This window comes from Rhincodon typus, chromosome 7 (genome assembly GCF_021869965.1).
Source record: "Rhincodon typus isolate 14 chromosome 7, sRhiTyp1.1, whole genome shotgun sequence".
NCBI classification, from domain to species: Eukaryota; Metazoa; Chordata; class Chondrichthyes; order Orectolobiformes; family Rhincodontidae; genus Rhincodon; species Rhincodon typus.
Window position 1 is genome coordinate 85,225,648 of NC_063338.1, and position 21,404 is coordinate 85,247,051.

Here is a 21,404-nt window from a genome sequence, read left to right on the forward strand (position 1 = left end):
CCAAAACGTCAGCTTTCCTGCTCCTCTGATGCTGCTTGGCCTGCTGTGTTCATCCAGCTCTACACCTTGTTATCTCAGATTCTCCAGCATCGGCAATTCCTACTATCTCTGAATCAATTTTAACCCCAGCCTGAGAGGATGTTGTTTCTGTTTCTGTTTAGACGTAACCTCAGTGATGCTAGCTGTTTTTTATAATTTCAAGAATATACTTTATTCATAAAAAAATCTTTATATACATACATAGTCACTAGAGCAGCCGAATTCCGCCTATTTTGAAATAAATAGAAGCATACTGGTGCATTTTCCATGGCATTACATTGACCAATCAGAGATGACTTGCTGACCAATCAGTATCTTTTTATTGTGCAGTAGATGAGTAACTTCCTTTAAAACCTGGCATTCTTGAATCTAGCCTGAAAATGCAAGACAAAAGCTTTGTCTGCTTGTCTCTTTTTGCAAGATTTTTTTTCCATATCAAGCAACAGTTTGAATAGTACTTCTGATCGAATACTTCTGGGACATGCTTGAAGGCTGACAGCAAGCTCCAAGTTGCACTGAAAATAGAAAATAGAGAGAAAAACCAAAGTACTCATAGGGTAAACAAAATATTTTATTCAGCTTTCATTTACAATGAATTTGGCAACTGATCAGTGGATGAATAAATTAAAAGTTTAATCGAGCACTGTTTTATGTCTCGGGTTCATATTTTTATTCAGTTCACATACTTTTGCTCAGGCATTCTGATGTCATGCTACAACCCAGAACATTTCAATTTCCAGAAGTATTATTCCAAACATTTCAAGCTGGAGAGCCTGCAGTAAGTTAGCATCTACTCAATGGTTGTCACGGTCTCATGTTTATTTCATGTTTTACCTGTGCACATGGTTAATATCATCCACCATTCTTTCCATCTGTCACTTTGAGAAAGCCGCCTTCAACTTTTGAATCCAGTGCACTCATGGTGTATGCTGTTATAGATCAGTTCCCTGATAACAAATAAATGTCTGTTCCAAAATGTTTAATTTGAAACACCTTACAATGCATGCAAACTAAAGTAACATAAAATATTTATTTGGTCAGTGCATGTATTATGGTTTCAGTCCAAAGAGCACCAATTGAACACAAAATTGCACCATTTTTTGACTGATCTGTACTCGTCTAAATTATAATTGTACCAACGCAATTTGTTTCTTTACTTGTTCATATATTTGATAAGTTGTCAGCCTGAGTTGTATTGACATAGATTTAGATTAGATTTTAGATTTAAATTTTATTGTCACGTGTTTAGATATATGTGACTGGACAAGTATGACTCTTTGTGAGTTTTTTCTGTTTATTTTCAGAAATTTCTGCACTCTTCGAGCCTGGAACATCACTGATATACACATTGGAGGAATCTTCCACCACTGTCAAGAATTTAAGTGATTCTTCATCTTCCATATCCTCTGATATCACTCTCTTGAGGGAGAATATTGCATTCAGTTTTCGAACTACACATGCACCTTGTATTCTCCTTTATATTAGTTCTCTTGATGAGGAATATTTGGCTGTGACTCTGTCGAGAAATGGTAAGTCCAAAACACTGATGCACTAATAAGTGGTTAGGAATAATTCTTGCCATATGTTGATGAGAACAAGACGGTATTAAAACTTTACATGTGATCCATTTCTTTTTAAAAGTTAAATGCTAGAAAATTGAATTCTAGATGGCTTTACTTAAGATTTTCCAAGCCGTCCTGCTATTGACTTAGTGTGTAAGTGCTCCATAAATTCTAGTGATGAGCTGGCCAGATCAGAAAGGTCTCTACCACAACAAAAAAGAAGTTGCTGGAAAAGCTCAGCAGGTCTGGCAGCATCTTTGAAGATAATATCAGAGTTAACGTTTCGGGTCCAGTGACCCTTCCTCAGTTCTGAAGAAGGGTCACCAGACCCAAAACGTTAAATCTGATTTTTTGTTCACAGATGCTGCCAGACCTGCTGAGCTTTTCCAGCAACTTCTGTTTTTGTTCCTGATTTACAGCAACCTCAGTTCTTTCAGTTTTTATTTGGAAAGGTCTCTGTTTTACGGAGTCCAATAAAATATTATAACACGTTTTCTGGTTCAACAGATTGTTTTGCCCTTTAGGCAACTTGCACATTGATACTTATTTTTAAGTTTTAAAACATAACTTTTGTTTATGTATATTTTCAGTCTTTTTAACTTAATATGGATTAGTTTTCATGTTATACCACAGTATTGCGTGTATTGTATTTCCATTGATAAGAATATTTTCACCTAACCAGCAGGTATTTATCATGAAGCCTCTAGAGAATGGTATCTCTATAAACAGTGGTCACTTACTACAACTCTCGCAATTCAATCTTCTGCATCTGGTCTCCTTTGTTTGATTTTCCTATTTGATACTGGGTGTAAAATGGCAGGCAGAGCTTGTTATCTCAAAATGACTAAAGCAGGACAATAATGTGGGTTTAATTTTCTTCTATTCATTTACTGGATGAGGGTATACCTGCTAGGCCAGTATTTATTGCCCATCAATATTTGCTTAGAGGACATTGCTTAGGTCTGGAGTCACATGTAGGCCAGACCAGGTTAGAATAGCACTTTCCTTTCTTAAAGGACATTATCCAATGATGTTTTCTTCTGACAATCGACAAGAGATTCATGTTCATCATTAGACTCTTAATTCCAGACATTTAATGAATTCAAATTCCATCCTCTACTGTGATGGGATTCGATCCTGGGTCCCCAGAACATTACATAGGTCTCTGGATTAATAAACTACTGATAATTCAATTAGGCATCACCTCCCCTATTGCTATGGTGTTGAAGACTTTCTCATGTTCTCATGTCCCAATCCTCTATCAAATCATTTCAAATAGTTTGTTGCTCTTTCTCTGTCATGGTATGTTTTCAAGTCACATGTCCTGTGGTAAATCAACACGAATTACATTTCTGACCCTTACTTTGATTGACAGTAGGACTTGCATCCTTGACCAAATGAAATAAACATTTAACTGCCCATATCAAAGGCATTGTAAACTTATTCACAGCAATAACAGCAACCCGTATTTAAAAAGGATTTTAACATTTTAAGAATGCACCAAGATGCTTCACAGTCTTGTGAGCTATGTGAGTCAGACCTGACCCAAGAAATCACTAATTTCCACTCTTTTTGTTTGCATGTCAAAACACTCATTGGGAAATGTAAACACAAGAAAATAAAATCACGACCAATGGTCGCCTCAAAGCACTTTGCAGTCAAAGCATTTTTTGAAGCATAATCAGTACTGTAGTGCAGGGAATGTACAAGCCCATTTGTGCACTACAGACTTCCAGAATAGAATAGAATAGAATGATGATATACAAGGATGTTTCCAGAGTTGGAGAGTTTGAGCTATTGTGAGAGGCTGAACAGTCTGGAGCTACTTTCCCAGGAGCGTCGGAGGCTGAGGGGTGTCCTTATAGAGGTTTATAAAATCATGAGGGGCATAGATAAGGTAAATAGTCAAGGTCTTTTCCCCAGGGAAGGGAAGTCCAAAACTAGAGACCATAGGTTTAAGGTGAAAGGGGAAAGATTTAAAAAGATCCAAAGGGACAACTTTTACACACAGAGGATGGTGCGTGTATGGAATGAGCTGCCAGAGGAGGTCGTGGAGGCTGGTACAATTACAACATTTAAAAGGCATCTGATGGGTACATGAATGGGAAGGGTTTAGAGGGATATGGGCAAAATGCTGACAAATGAGACTAGATTAATTTAGGATACCTGGTTGGCATGGACAAGTTGGACTAAAGGGTCTGTTTTCGTTCTGTACAACTCTATGACTCTATGATTCTATTGTTACTTTTATTTATGAAAATACAGTGGAAAATGTATAAGTCACCATAATCCGGCACCATTTTAATGACATGAATTGTAAAAAGAAATAACTGAGATAAAGTTAAGAAAAAGTTAATCTTTTGTTCCCCCCTTGGCTTCTGAAAAATTCATTTTTTTGTCATGATGATTGAGGGATAAATGTTGGCCAGGACACCAAGGATAAACCCCAGCTCTTTAAAAACAGCACCATCTTTTACATTTAACAAAGCACATTGATGAGACCTTAGTTTAATGCCTTGTCCAAAATAAGCAGCTCTAACCATGCAGCATTCCCTGAGTATGGAGCAGTCTTGAATCCGGAGCAAAAACGGGAAGGGTCACTGGACCCGAAACGTTAACTCTGTTTTTTTCCTTCACAAATGCTGTCAGACCTGCTGGGCTTTGCCAGCAACTTTATTTTTGTTTTTGTTCCTGATTTACAGCATCTGCAGTTCTTTCAGTTTTTATCTTGAATCCAGAGCATTGAGCTAATGATCCCTGCCATGGAATAAATAACAGATTTATATTACCAAGGTGTCGTTGGGGCTTAATATTCTCAGATGCAGCCTGTGAATGTGAGAGCTGACAGCTCGCAATCTTGGCAGCCCCATGAGGAGAGGTGGGTGTTGCCACAGAAAGCCGAACTCATGAGTGCCTGGAATTGAAGGGTCCCTTGGTAATGCATATAAAAATTAAAAAAAAATGATTGTGAGACTAAATGTGTGAAACCCAGTGGGATAAAGGGTAAAGCCATCTGAAGGAAGTGTTTAGGCTTCCGTTAAGAGAATATGACATAGGAGCAGAACTAGGCCATTCAGCCAATTGAGTCTGCTCCTGTATTCAATGAAATCATGACTGATCTAACAATCATCAACTCCATTTTCCTGCTTTTTCCCCATCACCCTTGATTCCCTCACTGATTAAAAATCTGTCTGTCTCAGCCTTCAATATACTTAATGTACCATTAACAGCCCTCTGTGGTAAAGAATTCCACCAATTCACGACCCTCTGAATGAAGAAATTCCACCTCACCTCCATCTTTAACGTGCAACCCCTTATTCTAGGATAATACGTTTGGACCTAAACCGTAAAACAAGGGAAAATGGCTTTTCTACCCTCTCAAGTCCTTTAAGAATCATCTGGACCAGAAACGTTGGCTCTGATTTCTTTCCACAGATGCTACTAGACCTGCTGAGCTTCTCCAGCAATTTCTGTTTGTGTTTCTGATTTCCAGCATCCACAGTTCTTTCAGTTTTTTATTTCCTTTAAGAATTTGGAATGTTTCAATATATTGTCTTTCATTCTTCTGTATTCCAACAGTAAAGACCTTTATACCTGTCCCTCAAAAGTCCTTGCAGCTCACTCTCAATGGCCCTCAATGAGATGATAACAACCCCCAAAAAATGGCCCTGATTGGCACCTTAAGTGCGTAAATTGTCTCCCTGTCTCTATTGGTGGTTCAAACTGTCTGACACACAATCTGCGACTGGGAAATTTCACCATGTTGATACTGTACTTATATGACATGGCCACCGACATCTGGTCAATTTTCTACCACAGGGCTGAGAAAATCTGGCCTTAAATTTCAAACTGTCGATCTTCCATCAGTATCATCAGATTCATTGTTCTATTATAATTTTTTTAAAAAAACACTCGAAAGGTCTGGCAGAATCTGTGAAGAGAAATATGCAAAACTAATGTTTTGAGTCCAGTATGACTCTTCATCCTCTCAGAATCTCTACAGTGTGGAAACAGACCATTCATCCCATCAAGTCCACATCATCCCTTGCATGGCATCCCACCCAGACTTACTTCCCTATCCTATCCCGTGGCTAATCTATCTAACTTGCACATCCCTGGACACTATGGGCAATTTAGCATGGCCAATGCTCCCCAACCTGGAGGTCTTTGGACTGTGGGAGGTAACTGGAGCACCCAGCTGGACACAGGGAGAACATACAAATGCCACATGGACAGTCACCCAAGGGTGGAATTGAATACGGGTCCCTGGCACTGTGAGATAGATGTGCTAACCACTGAGCCACTGTGCCACTCCAAGAAAGTGAAGTTTAATCTTAATTATGGATGAAGGTAATTATTGCAAAGAGATAGTTCTTGTACACTTATTAGTTGGCTTATATTTAGAATATAAACCATATTATCACCTAATTGCAGGCTTTATGTTCAAACTGAACTTAATGCTTGTAGTCATTCCATGCAATAAATATTTAAAGAGTATTGTTATCATAGAGTATAATCAACATGACTTTAGAGTTGACAAGTCATGCTTACAAATCCACTGGAATTCTGTGGGGAGATAATTCAGCTACTTCAGGTGTTTAATTCAGTAGATGCAGTTCACTCAGAACTTCAATAAAGCTTTTCATGCAAGACCAGGGAGAAAGTCATGGACCAATTCATGTCCTACTGATTTAGATTCAGGGCAGGCTCAGCATTTGAAGTGAGATTGTGGTGATCAATACAGATTGCTCTGCCGAGGAGAAGAGAAACTAACAATGCTTTGTGGGCATAATTTGTAGCATATTTGCAACAAAACATAGGGACAGATTTTTAATTGGCAGCCATTCAGGTTGTGATTGCAATTGTTGACTCCTCCTCCCTGTTAGCAAGGGGGAGGGGGGAGGAGGATGGCTGTTCAGTCCAAGGAGGTGCCTTATTGATATTTTGCTGATAAACTACAAAGATACGAAGCAGGCACCCTGTTCAATATCATACTTGTCAAGGAGATGGTCAGCATTGCAGGAAAAGCTGTTTGAGGAGCAAGAAGAGGAGTGAGAGACAAGATAGTAACTGCCTAGGAATTGCCAAGGTGACTAATAGGCTGAGTCAGAAGGAAATGTTGATGAAACTAAGTTTATGTTGCCAGATTGAAGAAAACCCAAATTCTTGTCAACTTGTAAAGTGGGAAATTCTTACTTTCTTTTTTTGAGATGATTTTATCCTGACTGAAGGAAAGGCTATCACAATTTATTCATACTATCACATTTTATCATGGGTTTGACTCATATCATTTTCTGTTGAGCTCTCATTCAACTAAAAGTCAATCTAGGAAAAGAAAAGGAAGGATTTGTATTTATATAACACCTTTCATGACCATCAGATGTCTTAAAGAACTTCATTAACAATGAAGTATTTTGAAGTGTAGTTACTGTTGTGACGTAAGTGGTGCAGCAGGCAATCTGCACACGGCAAACTCCAACAAACAGCAATGTGACAATGACCAGATAAACTGTTTTTGTAAAGTTTATTGAAGTGTAGGCATTGCTCAGGGCACGAGGATAGCTCCCTTGTTCATCTTCAAAATTATCACATCTCCCTAAACAGGTTTAACACTTCATCCAAAGCACAGCATCTCTGGCAAGGTAGCACTCCTTCAGCACTGCACTGGCATCTGAGCATATACTTTTAGAATAAAACTTGCCCCAGAGCCTTTTGACTCCAGGGCAAGAGTGATATGCACTGAGCATCTGCTGTCAGCAAATGTGCATATTAAGTGAATATATTGTAGCTATGTTTGTGGATGACACAAAAATAAGGTAAGTAGCAACCCAAAGTGTCAAGGAATAAAGTCAGTTTAAATGAGTGGGCAAAAACAGATGGAATATAGTGTGGAAAAAACAGTAAGAATAGAGTAGCTGAATATTATTTAAGTGGTAAAAGATACTAGTGCAGTGGGATTCAGTAGACCTCAGAACCAATCACAAAAAAAAAATGAGCAAAAAAATTCAGCAGAGCTTAGGAAAGCCAAATGAATGAGTGCCTTTATTTCAAAGGGAATAGAATATACAAAATAGAGAATCCTTGCTAGACTATACAAGGCACTAAACAAAAATAAACAAAAAACTGTGTATTCTGGTATAGAAATAGCTGGAGAAACTCAACCGGTTGTGCAGATCTGTCGAGAGAAAGCAAAGTCAAAGTTTCGGGTTCAGTGACCCTTCTTTGGAATTCCTCTTAGGGGGTTTGGCAGGGCAGATATAAAGGGGTTGTTTCTCCCAGTGGAGAGTGTAGGACCAGAGGGCAGAGTAAGGGATCACCCAGTTAGGACAAAGATGAGGTGGAATTTCTTCTCTCAGAAGGTTACGAATCTGTGGAATACTTTCCACAGAAGCCTGCCAGAGTTGGATCATTAAGTATATTCAAGACTAAGATAGACAGATTTCTAGTTAGTGCAGGAATGAATGGTTGTGTCAGAAAGTCAAGAAAGTGGAGTTGTGGTTTATCAGATCAACAATAATTTTATTGAATGGTAAAGCAGACTTGATAGGCTGAATGGCCTACTTTTGCAGCCATGTCTTACGGTACTATGATCTTATTTATGGTCCAACAACCCAATGGGATTTAACTTCCAGCATAATACATTCCAGCCAATGGCGATTTTTTCAGTCCATGGACAGATTTTGCAACTGCTGCATTGATTGTATGCTTATCCTGCTAGAGTCTTGGGAGCAGACTTATTTTAATCCCCCACAATATACTCCACACAGAAGCACCATCTGGACATTTGCTTACTGATCAGGAACATTCTGTATGCTGCAACGTAGAGGGAAGCTGCAATATTTGTTGTTGCTAATATTAATAATCATTTCAATGCTTTAGAATTGCGGCGGTAACAACATTGGCATGAAGATGCTTCAAATAGAAGTTTTTCAGTGAGTGTAAGAAATAATTAAACTTCAGTCAGAAAGTTATAGCTTAAAGATCCACCAGACATCTGAACGTGTAACCGAGTTTAGTAATTGAATACAGTACAGAGGGTGTACTGCAGTCTCAGTAGTGCACTTTATCAAAGCATAAACCAATTTGGATTATCAGGGGTGCATAAAGATGATATGAATTGAAGATGTGCAGAGAGATTTCTAGGTAGCTTGGCCAGTGATTATCTCTTATACCAGATTATTTGGTCTTTTATCACATTTTCAGTTGTGGGATTTAACTGTACTCAAATTGTTTGCTGTATTTCCCCACATTTACCAGTGACTGCATTGTGAGGTTTTTGGGATGTCTGTGCCTATAAAAGCTGTAAGTTATTTCTCAGACCTTTGCATTTCATCATAAAGCTAATTAAGTTGTGAGAATAGAGCACAGATTCCAGGGCAAAGCAGCTTGCTTGATTGGCAGCACATCCACGCTCTCCACCACAGATGCACAGTTGCAGCATCAGAAATTCACCAAGGCTCCTTAGACAGATCCTTTCAAACTCATGATCACTATCATCTAGAGGGATAAAGGCAGTAGACACAAAGAGACACCACCATGTAAAAATCGCCCTGCAACAACCTGGATCCTGACTTGGAAATATATCACCATTCCTTCAGTGTCTCTGGGTCAAAAGCACTGAAACCTCTCACAATTCACATTGTGATCTACCTACAGCAAATAGACTGCAGCTGTTCACAAAGGCAGCTCACCACCATTTTCTCAAGGGCAACTGGGGATTGGCAATAATATTGGCCCTGCTAAACTACATCCCATGAATGAATATACAAGGAAGTTGGATCAGCCATGGGCCCTACTCTATTGGCATAATTCAGTTTAACATTTTACAAATCAAAAGTGATCCAGAGTAGTTTAGATCCAACAGTTGCCTGTGTAGTTGTATGAGATGGAAAGCTGTCAATGTGTTGAGATAACAATTGCTAACTTGAATGAGTTGGGTAGTTAGGAGAAGGCAGAAAGCTATTGAAATTAGATCTTTAAAGAGAGACATCAGTAAAAATGTCCTTATGCCAAGGGTGATTGTAAAATTTGTAACACTGTTCCACAAATTGTGATTAATGAGAAATCAATTGTTAACTTTAAAATCGCCAATGATAAGCTTTTGTTAACTGAATGTGGTATGGGATTTTGGACCAAATATGGATTTAGCCGCAATGCTATTAAATGGCCGTATAGAATTGAGAAGCTAAATGGTCCACTCGTGTTCCTATATTCCCATAAATGTTCTTCTTCAGGCAAGCTATTTGATCCTTCCGTTCATTGCACCAATGTTCAATTGTTCCATTCTGATGCATTGTTGCATGGGCAAACTACACAGTGGTGACATAAACACTTTCATTACGCTACATTGGAATAGGCAGGTGGTATTTCGGTGGGGTTGCCGTGAAGAAAAAAACATTGATACAGTTTTGTAAGCCAAATAAACTTGTTCTTAAATTTAGGAATAAATGGGTCATTTGTTGAGTGGCAGCCATTGACAATTGGGACACTACAGTGATCTGTATTTGAACGCCAGCTATTCACAATATGTTTTAATGATTTAAATGACAGAACTAGATGTAATTTCTCCAAGTCTGCAAATAATGCAAACTATGTGTACGAGGGTGAACTGAGCAGTGGATGCAGAGATGCTTCATTGTGATTTGAACAATTGAATGAGTGGGAAAATGCATGGCAGTTGATGTATAATGTGGATAAATATGAGACTATTCACTTGGTAGCAATAACAAAAAAGCAGATTATAATCTGACTAGTGATAGATTGGGAAAGGGAGAGCTCCATTGAGACCTGGGTGTCCTTATACACAACTGCTGAAAGTAAAAATTCAGTTGCACCAGACGGTGAAGGAGGCAAGTGTTATATCAGCCTTGATAGCAAGAGGATTCAAACACAGGAACAGGGACGTCTTGCTGTAATTGTATAGGGCCTAGGTATTGCCACACCCAGAGTATTTTATACAGTTTTGGTCTCTTTATCTGAGGATGAATATTTTGGCGATGGAGAGAATGCAATAAAGGTTTACCAGACTGATTCCTGGGATGACAGGACTGATGGATGAAGAGAGACTGGATCAATTAGGACTATATTCGCTGGAATTTGGAATGAATAAAATATTTCATAGAAACCTACATAATTCTCACAGGACTAGACAGGGTAAATGCAGGAGGATATCCCTGATGCCTGGGATCCAGATCAGGGGTCACAGACTAAGGATGTGGTGAAGGCCATTCATGACTGAGATGAGGAGAAATTTCTTCACCCAGAGAGTGGTGACCCCATGGAATTCTCTGGCACAGAAAGCAGATGAGGCCAAAATATTGATTGGGTCCAAGTACGAGCTGAATATGGTTCTTAGGGCTAAATTGATCAAAGGATAGGGAGAGAAAGCAGGAACGAAATACTGAGTTGGATGATCAGCCATGACCATGTTGAATGGTGGAGCAGGCTCAAAGGGCTGAATGGCTGACACCTGCTCCAAGTTTCTATGTTTCTATGTTCTGTCACACTAAATTATGACTCAAGTGCAGCCCAGTGACTCATAACGTTCTGAATCCCAATGAGTGTGTTTGAGAGCAAACCCTTGATTGAAGTCATCACATTGTACTCATACTACTGATGTCTGCAATCTTTAAGATGTGTCATGAACCACAGCTCTTGTGTGTAGCATGTTTTCACTTGAGGTCTTCTATTTTTCTCTCATTTTGAAATATTGGAAGAACGTTAGAATATCTAGAGATTGATCTTCTCGATTCTCCCCTGATGGTCAGTCACAGTACACACAGAGGAAAGATTATTCTTGTGGCTCATAGCAAACCACAGGGTTTCTTGTGGGCAGGGAACCATATGAAGAATGGTGTTATGAAATTGTGTGTTCAATAATGGAGTGCACTTGGAGTATTGTGTACAGTTTTGGTCACCCTGTTATAAGAAATACATAGTTAAACTGGAACATGTGCAAAGAAGATTTATGAGCATATTGCCAGGACTAGTAGATCTGAGTTATAGGGAGATGTTGGCCAGGAAAGGACTTTATTTCTTGGAACGTAGCAGATTGAGGGGTCACCTTACTGAAGTGTATAAAATCTTGAGGGGCATAGATGGGATGAATGCACATAGTCTTTTCCCACTGGATAGGGAATTGACAACTAGAGGACATAGGCTTAAGGTGAGAGGGGATAGATTTAAGAAGGACCTGAGGGGCAACTTCTTCACATAGAGAGTGGTGCATGTATGGAATGGGCCGCCAGAGAAAGTGGTTGAGGCAGGTACAGTAGCAACATTTAAAATACATTTGGATAGATACATGGATGGGAAGGGTTTAAAGGGATATGGACCAAATGTGGGCAATTGGAACTGGCTGAGCGGGCACCACGGTTAGCATGGATCAGTTTGGGTCGAAGAGCCTATTTTCATGCTGTATTACTCAGTGACTGTATTACTCTATGACCTACAATGCCCTTAGGGAGGGAATTCCAGGATTTTGACCCAGAAACAGTGAAGGAACAGCAATATATTTCCAAGTCAGGATAGTGGGTGGCTTGGACAGAATGGTGGTAGTGTTCCCATATATCTGCTGCCCTTCTTTTTCTAAATGGAAGTGGTCATGGGTTTGGAAGGTGCTGTTTAAGGATCTTTAGTGAATTTCTGCAGTGCATCTTGCAGATATAACACACTGCTGCTACTGAGCATCAGTGGGGAGGGAGCAGATGCTTGTGGATGTGATGCCTATCAAGTGGGCTATTTTGTTCTGGATAGTGTGAAGCTTCATGAGTGTTATTAGAGCTGCACCAATCCAGACAATGGGAGGTATTCCATCACACTCACAACGTGCCTGTTAGATGGTGGACAGTCAGGAGGTGAGTTACTTGCTGCAGTATTCCTAGCCTCTGACCTACACTTGTAGCCACTGTGTTTGTGGTGATGAATCCAGTTGAGTTTCTGGTCAATGGTAATCACAAAGATGTTAATAGTGGGGTTTCAGTGATGGTAAAACCATTAAATGTTAAGGGACAGTGGTTAGATTATGTGACGCGAACATTACTTGTTACTTGTCAGCCCAAGCCTAGATATGGTCCAGAACTTGTTGCATTTGAACATGCACTGCTTCATTATCTGACCAGTCAGAAAAAGTGCTGAACATTGTGCAAACTTTGGTGAGTATTCTCACTTCTGACCTTATGGTGGAAGGAAGGTCATTAATGAAGCAGCTGAAGATGGTTGAAACTAAGACACTAACCTGAGGAACTCCTGTAGAGATGTCCTGGAGCTGAGATGACTGACGTCCAACAACTATAACTATCTTCCTATGTGCCAAGTATCACTCCCAACTGTTAGAGAGTTTGCCCCCTAATACTCCTTGATTACAGTTTTACTTGGGCTCCCTGATGTCTTACTTGATCAAATGTGGCCTTGATGTCAAACTCACCTCTGGAATTCAGCCTCTTTTGTCTATGTTTGAATTAAGGCTATAATGAGGTCAGGAGCTGAGTGGCCCTGGCAGAGCCAAAACTGGATATCACGAAGCAGGTTATTGCTGGGCAGGTGCTGCTTGATAGCACTGTTGATGGCACGTTCCATCCCTATACTGATGATCGAGAGCAGACTGATGGAGCAGCAATTGGCTGTGTTGGATTTGTCCTGCTTTTTGTGTGCATTGTCAGGTAGATGCCATTGTTGTAACTGTACTGGATCAGCTTGTCTAGGGGAGTATCTAGTTCTGGAGCACATGTCTTCAGGACTATTGCCAGAATGTTATCTGGACCCATAGCCTCTGCAGTATCCAATACCTCCATTTCTTGATGTCACGTCGAGTGAATCGAGTGGTTGAAGGCTGGTATCTGTAATGCTGGGGACAACTGGAGGAAGCTAAGATAGATCATCCACTCAGCACTGCTGGCTGAAAATTGCTGCGAATGCTTCAGCCATATCTTTTGCACTGATGTGCTGGGCTCTTCCATCATTGAGGATGGGGATATTTGTGGCGCCTCCTCCTCCAGTGAGTTGTTTAATTGTTCACTACTATTCATGACTGGATGTGACTGGACTGCAGAGCTTAGATCAGATCCGTTGGTTGTGGAATCGCTTAGCTCTGTCTATCATTTGCTGCTTATGCTGTTTGGCATGTAAGTAGTCCTGTTTGGTAGCTTCACCAAGTTTACACCTCATCTCTAGTGCTGCTTCTGACATTCCCTGCTGAACTCTGTGTTGAACCAGGGTTGACCCCCTAGCTTGATGGTAATGGTTGAGTGGAGCATATGTCAGGCCATGAGGTTGCATCGTGCTGGAGTACAATTCTGCTGCTGTTAATGGTCCAAAGCGCCTCATAGATGCCCAGTCCTATGTTCCTAGCTGTGTTCAAAGTCTGGAGCTGGAGGAGCACAGCAGGCCAGGCAGCATCAGAGGAGCAGGAATGTTGACATTTTGGGGTGGGACCCTTCTTCAGAAATGTCCCAACCAGAAACGTCAACTTTGGCCAGCTCCACACAATGTTATCTCTGACTCCAGCAACTGCGGTTCTTACTCTCTCTATGTTCAAAGTCCGTTCCTTTTAGCATTGTCATTGTGCCAGAGAACACAATGGAGGTTATTCTCAATGCGAAGGCAGGACTTTGTGTCCAGAAGGACTGTGCAGTGTTCACTCTTACCAATTCTGTCATGGACAGATGCATATACAGCCACCGATTGGTAACGATAATGTCAAGAATGCTTTTCCATCTTGTTGGTTCCCACACTACCTGCTGCAGACCCAGTCTAGCAGTTATGTGCTTTAGGACCCGACCAGCTCGATCAGTTGTACTGCTGCCGAGCCACTCTTGGTGGTGGACATTGAAATCCCCCACCCAGAGTACATTTTGCACCCTTTCCACCCTCAGTGCTTCATGTAAGTATTATTTAACATGGAGAAGTAGGATACCGATTCATCAGCTGAGGGAGAATGGTACATGGGGGCAGTCAGCTGGAGGTTTCCTTGCCCATATTTAACCTGAAGTCTTGAGACTTCATGAGCTACGGAGTCAATGTTAAGAACTCCTAGGGCAACTCGCTCCCGACTATACACCACTGTGCCACCGCCTCTGCCAGGTCTGCCCTGTCAGTCAGATATACTTGCACAGGACCTAGTCGAGTGAAGATTCATTAGAGAGGTCCGTGGGATGAGGAGATTGTCCTAAGAAACATAAAAGGTTCTGAAAGGGTGTGATAACATATGGAACCAGCAGTTGGCAAAAGAATTGCCACACAGAAAGCCCAATAAACAAGCTGTATTGATTTTATTTGCAATTTGCGGAGGAGTCCCTTCTCCAAGGGCACTCAACGGATTGGATCAAGGGACTCACTATCTGAAAGAAAAGGTTACAGAAATTCAACATCCCTGCCTGTGCCTATGACTCCACTGCACAACCTCCCCTCTGCCTCACTCACATTGGCCTTCAGTCCCTCTTTGATCCTGCACCTCTGATAGTTGGCAGTAACGGCAGCTGCCAGCACTCTCAGGGTGCTGATGGCACCAGAGAGCTGTGGGCTCTGATTAACTGGCACCCCATTTTGGGGGTAGTGGATGGGGGTTTGGGGGATGGGGTTTGTGCTTTTTGCCCTCAGGGTCTGTAATTCCAGGGAAGATACAACATTAGTCATGCAAATTGGGCATTCCCCAGTGTTGGAGACATGGAGCTCCTGTTGGTTTTGAGACACTCATCACAAATCTTAAAGTCTACTCACAAACTCAAGTAAATAAATAGAGAAATAAGTCTAAAGTATGAGCATTTGGGATAGACAATTTAGGATGGAGATGAGGAGCGATTTCTTCACCCAAAGAGTGGTGAGCCTGTGGAATTCATTACCACAGGAAGTAGTTGATGCCAAAACATTGAATGTATTCAAGAGGCAGCTGGATATAGCACTTAGGGAGAATGGGATCAAAGGTTATGGGGAGAAAGCAGGATTAGGCTATTGAGTTGGACGATCAGCCATGATTGTGAAGAATGGCGGAGCAGGCTCGATGGGCCGAATGGCCTCCTCCTGCTCCTATCTTCTATGTTTCTAAGTAATAAATTTGTAGATTCACAATTTCGACTGAAAGTAGTGAAAAGGATTTAAATGTTTCAATATTTCAACAATTTATACAAGTTTGTATATTCCCATCCATGTAGACTGAGTCCTTTGGATCTATTGTAGATCAGTCAGTTGGGGGACACCTTTGGGTTTTCATCTGAATTCAGGTTTCTTGGGATCAGAAGTTGTTGCCAACTCCAGGTCTCATGCTATTCTTTCTCCTCTCTCCACTGGCAAAATTAATTTCATATCATACAATCTGTACAGTGTGAAAACAGGCCATGCAGCCCAACAAGCCCACACCGACTCTCTGAAGAGCATCTCACCCAGAGTCACTCCCCGACCCAACCCTGTAACCCTGCATTTCAGATGGCTTGCTCACCTAGCTTGCACATCCCTGGACGCTATGGACAATTTAGCATGGCCAATCCACCTAACCTGCACATCTTTGGACTGTGGGAGGAAAGTCACACAGACATGGGGACAATGTACAAACTCCACACAGACAGTCGCCCGAGACTGGAATTGAACTCATGTCTGGCGCTGTGAGGCAGCAGTGCTAACCACTGAGACCCAATACCAAAACAATGCATTTTCTGCAGGGCAATAGCTTTAAAGAAAAGCTTGGATTCATTTTAACACCTGTGATGCCTAATGCCTCAAAATACCCTTCTATTCTCATATTGTTACAGTGAACCAATTATACACTTAATACATCAATGAATTGCTGATGATGTCTTCTGTGACACAGCAGGAAAGAGCCTGAGACATGTAAGATGAAGGCTATGATGACCTTGACAGCCTCTGGCACTGCTTTGAGGGTTTGGCTGGTTGTCAAATTGCAGCACATGGCATACCCTCCTTGCGATTTGCAGCCTTGCGCAGACATAGTTCCCCAAAGCAATGCAGTTGAGTCAATCTCTGTTGAGCTGTGTGGATTGAACAGTGACTGCCATACAATGTTAACTGTCTAACATCCAACATTTACTCTTCCTCCTCTTGCTTCATGTAGCACAGAGATAAGCAATGCTGCACACCTCCAGCAAGGCCACACATGCAACCAAATCATGTTGCCTTACTGTCTGAATTCAGTAACAATTGGAAACTGATATAGTTAGGTGGTCATTTTTGACCGTGCAGACGTGATGGGCTGAAGGGCCTTTATCTGTGCTGTAGACCTCTATGACTCTATATCATTGGTTAAAAACGGCAACAAATGAAATTAGTCTAACCAAACTCAAAAATCCATCAGAGATAGTAGGAACTGCAGATGCTGGAGAATCCGAGACAACAAGGTGCAGAGCTGGATGAACACAGCAGGCCAAGCAGCACCATAGGAGCAGGAAGGCTGACGTTTCGGGCCTAGACCGTTCATCAGAAATGGGGGAGGGGAAGGGGGTTCTGAAATAAATAGGGAGAGAGGGGGAGACGGATAGAAGAGGGATAGAGGAGAGGATTGGTGGAGAGGAAACAGACAGGTCAAAGAGGCGGGGATGGAGGCGGAGGCGGTGGAAAAACTGCTCTATGTCCAAAGGTGACCGGTATTCGTTGATGTGTGGGTGGAGGGGGACAAAAGTAAGTCCTTTACTGAGGACTGACCGTTTGTCCTCAGTAAGGGGGAGGTCTGGGGGGATGGTGAAGACTCGGCAGGGCTGGGTGCTACTGTCTCCTCTGGAGCTGCTGGCTGTGGGGGCAGTGGGCGGAGCGACGTCGCCGTCAGCTGTGGGCGGAGTTGCATCGGCGGTGGACAGAGTTGCGTCGGCGTAGGCTGTGGACAGAGTTGCGTTGGCAGTGGGTGGATTTGCGTTGGCGTAGGCTGTGGGCGGAGTTGCATCGGCGTAGGCTGTGGATGGAGTTGCGTCGGCGGTGGGCGGATTTGCGTTGGCGTAGGCTGTGGGCGGAGTTGCGTCGGCGGTGGGCAGATTTGCGTTGGCGTAGGCTGTGGGCGGAGTTGCGTCGGCGGTGGGTAGAGTTGCGTTCTGCCCACAGCCTCCACAGCCAGCAGCTCCAGAGGGGACAACAGCACCCCGCCCTGCCGAGACTTCACCATCCCCCCAGACCTCCCCCTTACTGAGGAAGAATGGTCAGTCCTCAGTAAAGGGCTTACTTTTGTCCCTCTCCACCCACACATCAACGAATACCGCTCACGTTTGGACATAGAGCAGTTTTTCCGCTGCCTCCGCCTCCATCCCCGCCTCTTCGACCTGTCTGTTTCCTCTCCACCTATCCTCTCCTCTATCCATCTTCTATCCGCCTTCCCCTCTCTCCCTATTTATTTCAGAACTCCCTTCCCCTCCCCCATTTCTGATGAAGGGTCTAGGCCTGAAACATCAGCCTTTCTGCTCCTATGATGCTGCTTGGCCTGCTATGTTCATCCAGCTCTACACCTTGTTGTCTCAAAAATCCATCTTCAGGTTGCAACATTAAGCCAAGATCCCATCTGTTTATTCGAATAGATCCTATGGTACAACTTTGAAGAAGAACAGTGAAGGTATCCCCTGTGACCTATTTGGACAACATATCAGTCAATATCATAAAAAGACAACAGATCGTCTGGTCATTACCACGTAGTTAAGGTCACACAACATTCCCTGCTCATGTGCACAGCTGCTCCATTGTTCCATGCAGATCGTACGAGTATTTCCACTTGGTGTATAAATTTTGCCACATTGGTCATTAAGATCCATTATACTGCAATCAAACAAACTTGGCAATGCGATCTTTTATTATGCAATGTTACCAAACATCAAAACAAAGTATGGAAGAGCATTGATGGGCCTTTTCAGCCTGCTCTGCCATTTAATATGACTGCATGATTGTTTGCTTCAACATGTGGCACAATTTCTACAATCATAGAATCCCTACATTGTGGAAACAGGCCGTTTGGCTCATCAAGTCCAAACCAACCCTCAGAGCATCCCACCCAGCCCCATCCCCCTATAACCCAGCTAATTTACACATCCCTGAACACAACGGGCAACTTAGCATGGCCAATCCACCTAGCCTGCACATCTTTAGACTATGGGAGGAAACCGGAGCATCCAGAGGAAACCCATGCAGACACAGGGAGAATGTGCAAGCTCCACACAGACAGTCACCCGAGGGTGGAATTGAACCTGGGTCCCTGGCACTGTGAGGCAGCTATGCTAACCCCTGAGCCACCGTGCTGCCCTTTTAAAGAGCCACCCGAGGGTGGAATCCTTCATTTCTTTACAGCTTAAAGGTATTCTCAAGCAGTGACTATTCACAGGTTTCTGGACCAGAAGAGTTTAAAGATCCAAAGTCTTTTGAGTGAAGAAACTTCTCAATGAGATCCCCCTCCACGCTTCTAAATTCTCAGAATATAGACCACTTTTATTCAATCTTCCGCTAAAGTACAATGCCTGTGAAGTTTACATGCTCTCCCTGTGTCTGTATGGGTTGGGTGGGTTCGCCATGCTAAACATTGCCCCGCAGTGCCCAGGGATGTGCAGGTTATGTGGATTAGCCATGGAAAAATCCCCTTTTGGGGTTAGGGAGATGGTACGGGTCAGTGCAGACTGGATGAGTTGAATGGACTCTTTTGGCACTGTAGGGATTCTATTCCTGCTTTGTCCAGTGATGGCAAAACCACACACATACTTCCCTGGACCCTTCAGCGTACTGGTGTAATCAAAGAGGATGTTGCCCTTGTTCTTACATTCAGATTTAGAATTTGTGATGTAACATTTTTCCTTGAAAGCTTCATTTCTCTCAGAATGGCGTCTATTAGTATACTACCTGTTTCTTTTGGACAAAGCACGTTCTTGGCAGATGATACGATACTATGATTGTGTCTTGATTACCATTAACTGCAATGCAATTGTAGGATTCAAATGAGAATCTTGCCTGCTTCTGGAGGAGTTTAGTTGAATGGGAGTGAGGAGTAAACACATGACTTTGGAACATTGCCCTGATTTTCATTGCAGGTCATTCGTGCATGCACGGCTGGTGACATCACCACACGCAGAATGCAGTGAGGTCAGTGCCGCAAATGCAGATGGCTCAGTGGGCCGTCTCTTCCTCTGACATCATGGGGCATTGTTTCCCCTGATTTCTTTTTGCCTTCAACATGCACCTTCGAGGTCCGTGCACTGCAGTGACTTCTGGAGCATGAAGGCAATGCCGCAATGCAAATCAGCACGTTGATTGTCATGTGTGAAACATCAGAACTACTGTGCATGCGTGCAGCTGTGCAGCTCACAGGGAATGTTGGTCATGGGACCACCTTCATATTGGCAGATAACCAATAACACCATCCATTCATAAAATATCCATTCTGTATAGTCACTCCATTCTTGAAGGAGCTGTTAGAGTCAGGGAGATCTGCAGAACAGGAAAAGGTTCTTCAGCCCATCAAATCTGCTGGTCAGAAACAGCTACTGAACTATTCTAATCCCACTTTCAGCACTTGGACTATAGCCCTATATGCCTTGGCATCACAAGTGCACATCTAAATATTTCTCAAATGTCATGGTGGTTTCTGCCTCTACCACCATTTCAGGCAATGAGTTCCATTGTGTGGAAGAAAAAAATATTAAGCAACTGAAATTTCTTTCTTCACAACTGAAATTACTCCTTTCAAGCTTTCAGGGATAAATTCAGAACAGAGAGTCAGAGAGTCATTTAGCACAGAAACAGACCCTTTGGTCCAACTCCCCCATGCCAGATATCTGACATAGTCCCATTTGTCAGCATTTGGTCCATATCCCTCTAAACCATTCCTATTTATATACCCATCCAGATGCCTCTTAAATGTTGCAATTATACTCACCTCCACCATTTCCTCTGGCAGTTCATTCCAAACATGCACCACCATCTGCTTGAAAAAGTTATCCTAAGGTCATTTTTAAATCTCTCCCCTCTCACCTTGAACTTTTGTCTTCTAATTTTGGCCTTTCCCACCCTAGGAAAAAGACTTTGGGTATTCACCCTATCCATGCCCCTCATGATTTTATAAACCTCTATAAGGTCAACCCTTGGTCTCCAATTCTCAAGCTTATTCAGCTTCTCCCTATAAGTCAAACCTTCCAGTCTTGGCAACATCATTGGAAATCTTTTCTGTATCCTCTCAAGCGATGTCTTTGGTGGTGGGGTCGGATTGCAGACGGCGGAAGTGTCGGAGGATGATGCGTTGGATCCGGAGGTTGGTGGGGTGGTACGTGACTTGCCCCCCTCGGTGGTCGAGAATGCCCTCAACCGTGTCTCCCACATCTCCCGCACCTCATCCCTCACACCCCGTCCACGCAATAAGAACCAAAAAAGAATCCCCCTCGTCCTCACGTACCACCCCACCAACCTCCGGATCCAACGCATCATCCTCCGACACTTCCGCCATCTGCAATCCGACCCCACCACCAAAGACATCTTTCCCTCCCCACCCTTATCTGCTTTCCGGAGGGGCAACTCTCTCCGTGACTCCCTTGTCCGCTCCTCACTCCCCTCCAGCTCCACCACACCCGGCACTTTTCCCTGCAACCGCAGGAAGTGCTACACCTGCCCCCATACCTCCTCCCTCACCCCCATCCCAGGCCCCAAGAAGACTTTCCACATCAAGCAGATGTTCACCTGCACATCTGCCAATGTGGTATACTGCATCCGCTGTACCCGGTGTGGCTTCCTGTACATCGGGGAAACCAAGCGGAGGCTCGGGGACCGCTTTGCAGAACACCTAGGCTCGGTTTGCAACAAACAACTGCACCTCCCAGTCGCGAACCATTTCAACTCCCCCTCCCA

General features: G+C 42.8%; 1 protein-coding gene across 1 annotated transcript in view; it reads left to right on the plus strand.

The window, feature by feature from the left end:
* LOC109917057 (contactin-associated protein-like 5) overlaps window positions 1–21,404 on the plus strand; it is a 651,846-nt gene that overhangs the window by 452,994 nt on the left and 177,448 nt on the right. The window contains exon 19 of the mRNA XM_048599256.1: window positions 1,344–1,568. Within this exon, the coding sequence (XP_048455213.1) occupies window positions 1,344–1,568 (225 nt within the window). The remainder of the gene's footprint in view (window positions 1–1,343; window positions 1,569–21,404) is intronic.